Genomic DNA, 12,552 nt, shown 5'->3' with positions numbered 1-12,552 from the left:
ATACACTCATCTTCTGCGATGAGCTAAGTTTTAATATCGACAAGTTCACTGTAGGCGTGGGGACTAACAACTATGCGATTGCCATTTGAAAACAATTAATTTTTACTTAAAAATAGTTAATTTAGTTAATATATAAAAAAATAAAATGATGAAAAAAACAACCAAATTAAAAGATTTTAGCATTCAATTAGCATAACAGGTTAGATTATATTTTTTACTTACGAAAGTAAAAGTGACAAACCAAGAACGAAACCAAAATTCTGGTATGTATTATTGACGTATCTGTAGATACAAATTATAGTGTTGTATATATAATAAATAAGAATATTATCTTATATAATATTTACTAGTTTATTTAATTTACTAGTTTATTCCTGTTTGTACAAGTTTATAAAAAAATTTTAAATTCATGCCGATCAATCTAATCTCGCTTTATTTTTGTGATCCAACCAAGATCAAGGTTGTTACCATTGGCATTTGAAGAAGCACATTGACTATCCGGAACTAAGCGCATAATAACATTATAACGGCCTCACAAAACTTGATCATTTAAGCGCCAAATTAGTCACAAATCTCAGACACGGGTTTACTGAGTTTTTGACGCCATTTGGCGTATTTTTTTCAATTCCATAAAGAAAATATGCAGATGTTCGATTGTATGGAATGGTGTACGGTGTGCGGTCTTATCTTGAATTACTTATATAAATATTTATGCACATAAAAACAGATGAATATATATATAAATATATTCCGTATGAATGTTTCTCGACGTAAATTACAGTAATTTTTCGCTCCAGTTTCAACAAGTTTGGCCCTAATTAACCCAGTTTTTTCATATTAAAAGATTTGCGTTTTTTTTTTGTACAAAATACTGCATAAAATTTAAATATATTGATTTTATTTTTCTTAAATTATTTAATATTGTTTAAACATGTTTACTAATTAAAATTTATAATTATATTAACTTAAGCATTTCAAGTAACGTTTAATTAATTAAAACTTCTTTTTCGCTTATATTTCAGTTCTGTTACTAATTTGATTAATATTTTTTAGCTATATCATCTGTTTCTGGCTTTAACTGATTTAATGTTTTATTTAAAATATTTTGCCAACAGATAGTTTTCATTATACCCTTCTGTCTTATGTTTACTGGTATAATAAGTTGCACATACTATATGTGATCGAGCTTAGTGTTTAGTGGTTAGTTACATAGTTTTGACAGCGTTAGGATAATGTCACTACATTTATATAATCAATACATCATACTCTCTTCTGTGATAATTTCTTTGCCTTCCTTTGTCTTTCAAAATCTACCCACTTACAGCACTAAAATCCTTGAAAAGATCTAACTAGAGCATAAAAGATTCTTGGGATAATATGTTTATCATTTCAATAATAATGAAATGGTAATGATAATAATGATATATCATTACCAGAAAGAAAAATTATTCTTCACAGAAATGACTAATTAATGTTTTACTGATATCGATATACAGAAAGTATGCAGATCTGCAGTCAATTATTGCTTAGTCTGATGAAGTAAACAATAATCCAGTAAAGGCATAGAGAGGGGTTATGAAGAAAACTTGCAATTAATAGAGAGTAAAACTGCTCAAGTACACTGACTTAACTAGCCTCAACATAGTAATAATATGAAAAAGATTAAAACCAGTTGTGGTTTTTTATGCTATGTAAACCAGACAGCTAACAACTTCCAGTATAGCTAGTCTATTCGTACAGAACTGTCCTTTACCAACGTAACATTAAAAAAGATTTCTGCATGATAATTAACTTCAGCAAAAAAGAAACCAGATAATAATCTATATAAATATCTATTCAGTGTGAATATATATGATATTTACAATTTTAAAAATGTGTCTATTCGATTGTGATCGATAATGTATCGTACTAGTGAGTTTCGTTTATCACTTGGAACAAGATGTTTCGAGGCAATTACGTCCATAAGAGAAAATTTGTGAAGTTGAGGGCCATACCGAAATCAACCCAAAGAAGGTCAAGTACTTCCATAGTCTATAGTAAAATTTTGAAATTTGAGCACTACACCGCTATGTACTCCCCGACTTACTTACCGCTATCTTCTTCTCTTCACGGAGCATAGGGCCTCTATTGCTGTGTAGTCTACAATAAAGTTTTGTCATTTTCACGTCTACAATAAATCAAGAGAAACATACATTTAAGTAAAAGATCATGAAATCGTATAACTTAAGATCCAAACGAGCTCAGAAAATAAATCAGAAAGTTGTCAATATACTAGTAAGAAAAATTGACTAAAAAATAATGCTTTGACACTAGTTGCTATATCATTTATAATCGGTTCTTTTATTTAAAATAAATTAATTAGAGTTATATAACTAACACATACGAAGGGTATTGATTTAACGGTTCAAACAGTTAATTATTTTGTGATTTAAATATTTGTATAAAATATAAAAACAAAAATTATTTTTTATCTTAAAATTTGTAGATGTGAAACATGTTGGATTAGTTTTGCTAGTTGACCGGTTTGACTAAATATTAGCAACTTTATAATCAAATTCAATAAATGAAATGTTAAAAAAACGCAATAAAAAAACATAATATAATATTCTTGAAGATTGACGTTGGATTTTGCAAGTAAATTCTACCGAACCCAATGTGCTGAACTGAGATGCATTTCATCTTTCAGTTTTAGTTTTGATCTTCAACGAGCTTCACCATGGCATCTGCAAAATTAGTGAGTCAAACAAAAAAAGTGAAAAATACAATTAACAGTTAAAGTGTTTCGTGTAGTGAATCCCCGCTTAAAGGATATAAAAATATATTGAAAATACTGTTGCCGAAACTTTGACCCTGCGCAGTCATTGAAAATCACTAGAACCTGATAAACAATTGAAAAGGCAACCAAGTACCATATGTCCGGTTTTGTCACTAAAAAACATTTCCCACTAAATTTGCTATTATTCTTAGTTAAAGGAACTTTAAACTGACGTATTAAATCTATCAAGACATCCGTTTCCGTTTCTGCTTTCCGCACTTTTGTTACGAGTCAGCAAATTAAACCGGTGGTCTCGTCAGTCAATCCACTGTCAACTGTTGTAGCATTGATCTCTTTTGGAAAACATTACCATCTGGCGCTTGGTTTCCAAATCCAAATAAAATTGTGAATTGTGATTAAATTACATAATAGTTCGATATTCGCGGAATGCTCCTCAAGGCTCTAAACAGCCTGCTGCACTCATGTCTTCAATTCCACTCTGCGTAGCGGTGTCATAAAAATACTGCTATACCTACGCTGTAATGCACTGATTAGCTTGTGGTAGCTCTTACGTACTTTATATGCTGTAGCCAAACAAACTTTCAAAAAACTGGAGAACTTCGAGCGTTACCGTTCCATCAAACATGGGTGGTTACAGCTTGATTGCTACACTTTGGCGAACAACCGTTGATGAAGTACGATTCTGTTGCAAATCATCATAACGACTTCCTAACTGTCGTATACTCTTCTTTCACTCCTGGACGTTCAGGTCCTTTTGATAAACCCTGAATCTCTATCCTTTTTTGGGCAAGGTGCTGCAATATTTTTTTTACTTTAACAGTATGTTGACCTAGTTCCTTAAGTTTTATCTTAAGTTCACTGGAATTTTGCTAAAATTTTTTCTTAAGCTCACTAGAACTCTGCTCCAATTTATATAATAATAAAAAAAGTTTTCATCATGTTAGGAAGAAATATTAAACGGACTATAAATTGGATTAAATATACAAGACTTTGGAAGTGAATATGTTTCATAATAGATAATAGTTTAGTGAATATGATAATGCGAAAAAAGTATGCCACTTAATTCTGCTAGATTTAATTACTAACTAGTTTATAAACTGCTGCTACCAACGAAATGCATAACAGCTAAATTATAATAGTTTAATGAAGAAAAAATAATAATAGGTTTTAAAAAATTTAAATCAATTTTTTTTAAAATCAATTTCCTGCGTGAAAATCCACTTTTACTAAAATATTTAAAACGAAATAACTAAATTAAAATATGTTTATATTTAAATGTACAGGTGTAATATTATTTACTATATTACTCTTTTGGATAATACAAATTATTTTTAGTAATTCTAATTTCTTTATAGAAAATACTCAACATTAACATCTAAAATATTAAATATTTAAACTACTATAAAATATCTAAAGCACTAAAGACCATGTGGCTTTTAAAATCTAAATTCAAATAATTCTAAGTTGTCATAGTCAAAAGCAAGTTAGTAAATTAATTAAAATTAATTAAATTCCAGGGGAAGAATAAAATTATCTCAATTTCTAATCATTAGTCTTTAGTGTTCGAGTTTGGATGAGAAACTAGGTCTTTTTAATTGAACACATTAAAAGCATATTTTTCATTTACGATGTATTTGAAATTTATAATTATAACATAAATTTCCAACTTATACTAATATCGTTATTATCAATATCAATTAGTAACCTTTAATAACCTTCCTTCCTTTTTCAGTTTCTTCTGTTAGCCGTTGTGGCTGCTCTTTCCGCGTCTACCTCAGCTGGTCTCCTGGATTACGTATTCCCAAAAATCATGTCAGAATATTATGAACAACAACCTACCAAAGAAGGATATCGCTTCAAGTATATATATTATATATTCCGATGTTATACTCCTGATCTCGTGATAAAAAAATATTGTTTTTTTATAAATTAATTTAGCTTGGAAGAACCAAATGGCAGCAAACGTGAAGAAATTGGTGTGATCATGAATCCTGGTACAGATAAAGAAGAACTCGTTGTTATGGGTACCTACTCCGTGTATGATGAAAAGACTGATACCGAAACAATGACTATGTACACTGCCGATAAAGATGGTTACAAGGCACGCTATCAGATTAAGAATCGTAAACTCAGTCCTGGATCTTTGAAATCTGCTGCCGGTTAAATTTTAACCTTCTTCAGTGAGTTGTAATTATGTTCGTGAGATATGTAAATAATTTTTTTTTTTTAATTTTTTGTAAACATTTTTATTTTTTTTTTTATTAAAATGATAAATTAATAAATTTTGTGTTTAATTTTACAAGTGTTAAAAATTTAACAGGTCTTTGCATTACATTGACTTACATTTGACAAAATATTTTAAAATTTCAAATTTTCAACGGAACTTAGGAGTTTAGATATAAAACTATATATATATATATAAGTTGTCGGGGATCATGTTGCACTTACTTTGAAATTTGTTTTGATCGATTAAAAAATTTTGAGTGTCTTATTCAATAGTTTCGGATACCTTTTACATTGCATTGTCATATATACAATAACATAAGTCGTTACGAAAATACTTATAAAAACTATGGTTAAATAGCCATTTCAGGGCATTTCAAATTTCGAGAACGAAAACAACAGAAATGTAAATCTTTTTTATATAACGACAAATATAAGGGGTGAAGCTATTCTATTAACAGAAATTTGGTAGAATACTACCAAAACACAAAGGAAAACTTCAACCAACCAAGGAGTGGACTTCCACTCCAATTAAATCTATTGAAATATATATAAGGCCTCTTTGACACTAGTTGCGATATTATTAATAATTATTTCTAATAATAAATGATATTAAATCAATTTGAAAAATACACAATATTCCAAATAAATATATTATAATAAACCCAACATATGTAAAGGGTATCGATTTAACAGTTTAAACAGTTAACTATTTCGCGATTTAAATGTTTATATAAAATTTAAAATAATATTATTTGTTATTTATTATTTTAATAAAACTTAAAATTTGTATCTTGAAATTTATGGATGTGAAACATGTTGTTGGATTAGTTTTGCTAGTTGACCGGTTTGGTGTAATATTAGCAACTTTATAATCAAATTCAATAAATGAAATGTTAAGAAAACACAATAAAAAAACATAACATAATATTCTTGAAGATTGTCTTTAGCGCTTTTACACGCAAATAGTACCGAAGCCAACGTGCTGAACTGAGATGAATTTCATATTTCAGTCTTAGTTGTGATCTTCAACGAGCTTCACCATGGCATCTGCAAAATTGGTGAGTTGAAAAAAAACTCAAAGAGTAGCGTAAACTACAAGTGAAAGATAAAAATAATAGTTAAAGTGTTTCGCGTAGAGGATTTTCGCTTAAGGCATATAAAAATATATTGAAAATATTATCTTAACAAAGTTTTTAAGGAAATGTCTTTGTTGAAAATATAATATATATAACTTTATAATACATACAATAATAAAAAAGCTTCTATCATGTTATGAAGAAATATTAAACGGACTATAATTTGGATTAAATATACAAAACTTGGGAAGTGCATACATTTGATATAATACAGATAATATTTACTACTAGATACTAGTGGATATCAAAATGTGAGAAATGTGTTAGTTTTATTAACTTCTGCTAAATATGAAATCCTTACAAACTTTATTTAAAAATTTTCTTAATACGTATATAAGGGGACTAAAAAAAATTATTGACTTTTTGGCGCGAAATTATATGAGTTTCTTACATGAAAAACTACACAATTTTAATTCGCTCCAAAGTATTAAATTTCCAAATATTTACTTAGAAGTTTTCTTCAGAACTTCTCAAACCTAGGAGCACACACCGCAAGAGTATCTGTTGGATCTCAAAGCCTATGTGCGAGCCTACTTGTTACACAACCCTATCGTTTTCAGTCCTACTTAAAGTTATTGATATTCTATTTCTAAATTAACTAATCTCTATTAATAAACAATTAGATTTGTTCTCAAACTTAACAGCACATACCGTAAGAGTATCTGTTGGATCTCAAAGCCTATGTGCGATCCTACTTGTTACACAACCCTTTCGTTTTCAGTCCTACTTGAAGTGACTGATATTCTATTTCTAAATTAACTAATCTCGATTAAAAAACAATTAGATTTGTTCTCAAACTTAACAGCACATACCGTAAGAGTATCTGTTGGATCTCAAAGTCTATGTGCGATCCTACTTGTTACACAACCCTTTCGTTTTAAGTCCTACTTAAAGTGACTGATATTCTATTTCTAAATTAACTAATCTCGATTAAAAAATAATTAGATTTGTTCTCAAACTTAACAGCACATACCGTAAGAGTATCTGTTGGATCTCAAAGTCTATGTGCGAGCCTACCTGTTACAAAATCCTACTGTTTTCAGTCCTACTTCAAATTATTGATATCCTATTTCTAAATTAACTGATTTCGATTAACAATTAGTCAGATTTATTTAGTGATCTCGTTTTGCTGCCGATTTCGAGCATTCATGAGGAAGGATATTTGTATATATTTGTATATTACATATAAGCAGATTAAAAAGCAAATTTTGTACTAAATTTAATTTTTTAAGTGAATTATGACTAGCGAAAACTATCTTATCAATAAAAGGGGTTTAGAATATCACAACAAAAAACTTTTATTTTATTAATTCTAAACCTGATTCAATTCATTTAGTTAGTTTTAGCAACGGAAATGCTTCCTCTACTGCAGTGCATAAGTACCGTGTTGTTACTCCACATCCTGCATCTAGATATAAAATTCCAGAGTTTTAAAACCGACCTACGAGGTCAAAGAAAAAGAATATACGTCATGCCATTTACTTAGTGGACTTCCATAGTAAAAATTCACATTCTTGTAGTTTTAATTATAATTATATTATATTATAGAGCCCTGAAATTATTTGCGAAAACTGACAGACTTACCTACATCGCGTTATCGAATCTCAGAATGGTTATAGGTTCCTCGGGGAGGTATGCAGATCAGAGCTTAATTATTGCTTAGGCTGATGAAGTGATAAACAATAATCCAGTCAAGGCGTAAAGAGGGGTTTTGAAGATACCTCACAGTTAATAGAGCTTAAAAGTGCTTAAGTGCACTGGCTCGAATAGCTTCAACATAACAAACTAATGAATAAAATATTAAGACAATTGAAATATTAAATAATATAAAAAACCCCTTAACATTTGAATCACCTTTTTTTAAATACTTCGCGGAAGAAATATTGAATCAAATGAAGTACAAATATGTAAATGATCTTAATGATTGATACTCGTATATTGTACTATTTTGCTCCAATAAAAATATGAATATTTAATATATTTACTTTGTTTATGTCTTCATGTATTAATATGTACTTCACAAAATCGCAAACTTGGCAGTCGTTAAAAATGACTATTATTATCATTTTTTTTTAGTAAATCACAAGTCATATTCAATCTTAATAAATTTCAATATCAATAATATTTTAGTCTTTTATAAAGCAAAACTTGCACTTCATTTGCAAATTAATTGCTTTGATAAACTAATAATCGTAGTAAAATAACTTAACGTGGTTTGGTATGTATCTAAATGACACTGAATTGCGTTTTATATTTAAAATGTAGTTCGTGCTATTAAACAAGTTTTTAGTGGATCATATAGTAGATATGATTTTAAATTCGCTCTTTTAATAAATTCTCTAAACTCTGAATATTTAGTTTTATTATTTAATGCTAAGTTAAAATGATATGTGTCTTCAGCTGTTTCGTCTTCAGCTGTATCGCATATGCGTCCTCTGGGTGTCAGTGCATAGTAAAGTTCAATCTGACTGCTTTGGAGCTATGTTGACTAGGAAAATTAAGAAAATTTATACCAATTAATAGGACATTTTCTCCCTCTTTAAACCTCAAAATCATACAATCTTGATTTCTTATTAGTAGATAGCTTATTAACCCTTGTCAACATTTCAGTGGAAGAAATTTCTTGCAGAATAAAAATGATTTTCAAAATAAAATAGAGAAAGTGAAGCTCTATTGCACACGATACTCATATCACAGTGGGCTTGTAAGTGGCCTAAGTGTGTCATATACCTATAGTTAATGTACCTGTAACCGAACCTGTCTAACCAATGGTATAGCTAGAATTTCTCCAAGGGATATGCTTGGAAGATTGTAGCAAGCAGTTTAATTTATTTACTCATAGGTGTATATATAGTAAGTATAGTATAGGTGTATTTAGTACGCAATATTTTTATTTGTGCGATTTTTGAGAATTTTTACAAACTGTTTTTGCTTTAAAACCTTAACAAACTCTACTATTGTTTTTCCTTTACAGTTACTTGTAAAAGTTCATAAGTCTGTCTAAAGTTTTTAAAATTTCATAATCGCAATTTTAAATAATTTTTAATATAATAATATATAAATAAAAATATAACAGAAGTATATAGTTCTTGTTATGTTTATATTATATTGTCAAGATCTATTCACTTAATCTATCCACCCCACTGAATACGCTAGTGTATTTAGCTTCATTAGTTTATATAAGTGAAATATATAAAAGACTTCTTTTTATGGAATGCAGTTTATTGTATATTATTACTATGTAAAAGTTTTAACTGATGTGATTCACTAATTCCGAGTGTTGCAATGAAAGATTCTAGAGCCACTTATAAGATCCTAAAGAAGTCCGTCTTCCATAAGCGGTGTTGCCCTCTACTAATTTTCTATCATCCTCTTTAATAGGAAGTTATAAAGAATAATAAAACAGTTATGCTTATATTTCTATCAGCTTGCACTATAAGGATGTCTCCAAATCATCCATTTATTTGTTTTCTATATTTTTTCCGATCTATATAAACTATGTATGGTATAGCATAGTTCTGTAAAAAAGTTAAATGGTTCTTTTATTTTCCGAATATGTGTCTATAGATCGTGCATTCGTAACAACTTTTCTTTAATCTAATTGTAATCAAATTATTATTGAAATCATGAAAATATGTCACATATCCACACATCTTAAATGCTTACTTGATTCAATAAATGGATAAATGTAATAAATATTATTATGAAACTCTCTGTTTTTAATAGTAGTTTGAATTTAATTATAGAAAGACTCAATATTAACATTTAAAATATTATTATTATTGTTTTGCACAGTTTCTTTAATATTTAAATTACTATAAAATATCTAAAGCACTAATGACCATATGGCTATTGTATTTGAAATTTAAATAATTCTAAATATGCACTTCTCATAGTCCAAACAAAGTTAGTAAATTAATGGTTTTTATTATTCATTTTTGTTAAAATGGTAGTTCCAGGGGAAGAATACAATTATCTCAACCCTCCAATCATTAGTCTTTAGTGGTCTAGGCCGGATGTGAAACTAAATGTTTTAAACGAATACTTTCATACCTTCACACATATTTTTTTAGATGTATTTAAAACTTATAATTATAAATATCCAACTTATACTTTTATAATTATTACCTGCACTAAATTGATTTAATAACCTTTCTTCCTTTTTAGTTTCTTCTGTTAGCCGTTGTGGCTGCACTTTCCGCATCTACCTCAGCTGGTTTCCTTGATTACATATTTCCAAAAATTATGACAGAATATTATGAACAACAACCTACCAAAGAAGGATATCGCTTCAAGTATATATATTATATTTTCCGTTTTTATACTCCTGATCTCCTGATAAAAAAATATTGTTTTATAAAAATTTATTTAGTTTGGAAGAACCAAATGGCAGCAAACGTGAAGAAATTGGTGTGATCATGAATCCTGGTACAGATAAAGAAGAACTCGTTGTTATGGGTACCTACTCCGTGTATGATGAAAAGACTGATACCGAAACAATGACCATGTACACTGCCGATAAAGATGGTTACAAGGCACGCTACCAGATTAAGAATCGTAAACTCAGTCCTGGTGCTTTGAAATCTGCTGCCGGTTAAATTTTAACCCTCTTTAGTAAATTGTAATATGTAAATATATTTTTTTTAATTTTTTGTAAAAATTTTTATTTTTTTTTATTAAAGTGATAATCTAATAAATTTTGTATTTCATTTTACACGTGTTAAAAATTTAATATATTCCGATTAACTAATCGAAATATAATTTAATATCATTCATGACTAAATTAACATTTCAGTCGGTTGACCTTCAAGAAAACTCCGTCTAAGAAACTGCGTTTGTAATTCTATCCAATTTTGTATGTCTTTTTGAATATTAGAGGCTCTATACACTAATATCGCTCTCGGTAGTGGCTTCAAAGACTGGAAACATAGTTGAATTGTTGTTATACACTGATGTCTACAAATGCTTTCACAAAAAGTTTTCTATCGGTGATAAATGGCATGATATAGGAAGCCATGTCTCAAGTTAATTTCTGTGATCATTATAGTCGTAAATTGCTTCAATAATTCTTTTATTCCCCTGACAATATAAAATGTATACATTACATTACCCACTTCTGGAAAAATAAATCGATTTTCTTTGCCCTGTTCAAGTGGACGGGTCAATGACGATGGTATCCTGATTTTCTCATGCTACTACTTTCAAGAAATAGTATCAGATACAAAAGATATTATAGCTCCAAACTGTGCAATTTTTAGGGTGCATTGCTATATGATGGATCATCTTTAAATCTGTCTTAGAGTAAGAATTTCGAAATTAGTTTTCATTGTTAGTATTATTACTGTGGTTGATATAGGTATTCCATTTCTGAAGCTTAGAACAAATCTTGCTAAGAAGATTTTATGAATTTGTACATTTAATGTGTTTAAAGACATATCTAAACATGTAGCTCACTTACTTATGAGGTTGTGATTTTACTATAGGTTACAGTATTTCGAGCTCAGGATATAGACTTCATTACTTAATAATTTATTTGAATTCAATACTAAGCTTTTAATATAATTTAAGAGATTAAGATTTAAAAATTTCATAATATTATTTTTATTATTTGAAAATTATAAACCATTTTTAATAAAAAAAGGAAAACATTTATAATTTACATTGAACTGGTTAGCATGAACATGCGTTGGCGGTCTTTAACGTACTAGTGAAAGCCGTGGTTGTTGAAGTTTGGGGGCTGCGTACCGTACATTATTGTTGCACCACATGTGGCAGGCTTAGAACTTTGAACCTGTCAAATCAGAAGTAACAATTTCGCATAAAGCTTTTGTTGTTCAATTTTCAAGTTCCTACGTTCCTTAATACTGTTCCCAAAAACCTTTAAAAAATGAAAATAAAATTTTACTACTGTCATTCAATACTTTTCGAAAACCCTTCCAATAGAATTCGTTTATTTGTTTATTGAGTATAATAAAATGATAGATTTAAAACTGTTAGATTTTACTTATAATTTATGGCTTAAAAAGAAGATTTATTATGAATTTATTAATTAATTTTGCTCAAATCTATTTTGTAATTATAGATTATATAAATTGTCTTAGAGATAAAAAAAACTTGTCATTGTCTTTAAAGCCTTCAGCTTTTTCCGGCCAAAAAATAACTGCTCAACTATAATAGAACACCTTCATCTATAAAATCAATCTTCAGTATATTTACAACATCAATTTTAATTTGTACTTCCTTAATAGTGTCAGATTTATTTAACTACCAAATTTGTAAGATTTTATCACCTCAAATGCGACGTACTTCAAAATTGAGTCCGACAAGGTCAACAAAATTTCATAAAAAGTGAAACCAAACTAAAAAAAATACTGAATAAGAGATGAACACTTTAGATACATGAACAAAACTTCG

At 28.8% G+C, this 12,552-nt stretch overlaps 2 protein-coding genes across 2 annotated transcripts; both read left to right on the top strand.

The window, feature by feature from the left end:
• The first annotated feature begins 2,698 nt into the window (after nt 1-2,698).
• On the top strand, nt 2,699-4,975 carry LOC119683005 (endocuticle structural glycoprotein SgAbd-9-like). Its single transcript, XM_038096598.1, has 3 exons — nt 2,699-2,734; nt 4,509-4,636; nt 4,715-4,975. Exons 1-3 carry the CDS (start codon nt 2,717-2,719, stop codon nt 4,938-4,940), a joined length of 372 nt encoding a protein of 123 aa, XP_037952526.1. The 5' UTR covers nt 2,699-2,716; the 3' UTR covers nt 4,941-4,975.
• Nucleotides 4,976-6,017: 1,042 nt separating this feature from the next.
• On the top strand, nt 6,018-10,746 carry LOC119683007 (endocuticle structural glycoprotein SgAbd-9-like). The gene is made up of 3 exons (XM_038096599.1): nt 6,018-6,060; nt 10,306-10,433; nt 10,511-10,746. The coding sequence occupies exons 1-3, from the start codon at nt 6,043-6,045 to the stop codon at nt 10,734-10,736; spliced, it is 372 nt and encodes a 123-aa protein (XP_037952527.1). The 5' UTR covers nt 6,018-6,042; the 3' UTR covers nt 10,737-10,746.
• Nucleotides 10,747-12,552: the final 1,806 nt, after the last annotated feature.

The sequence above is a fragment of the Teleopsis dalmanni genome, chromosome 2, assembly GCF_002237135.1.
Source record: "Teleopsis dalmanni isolate 2A chromosome 2, ASM223713v2, whole genome shotgun sequence".
In the NCBI taxonomy this organism is placed as follows: domain Eukaryota; kingdom Metazoa; phylum Arthropoda; class Insecta; order Diptera; family Diopsidae; genus Teleopsis; species Teleopsis dalmanni.
The sequence above is the reverse complement of the archived record's forward strand: the minus strand, read 5'-3'. Positions and strand labels throughout refer to the sequence as shown.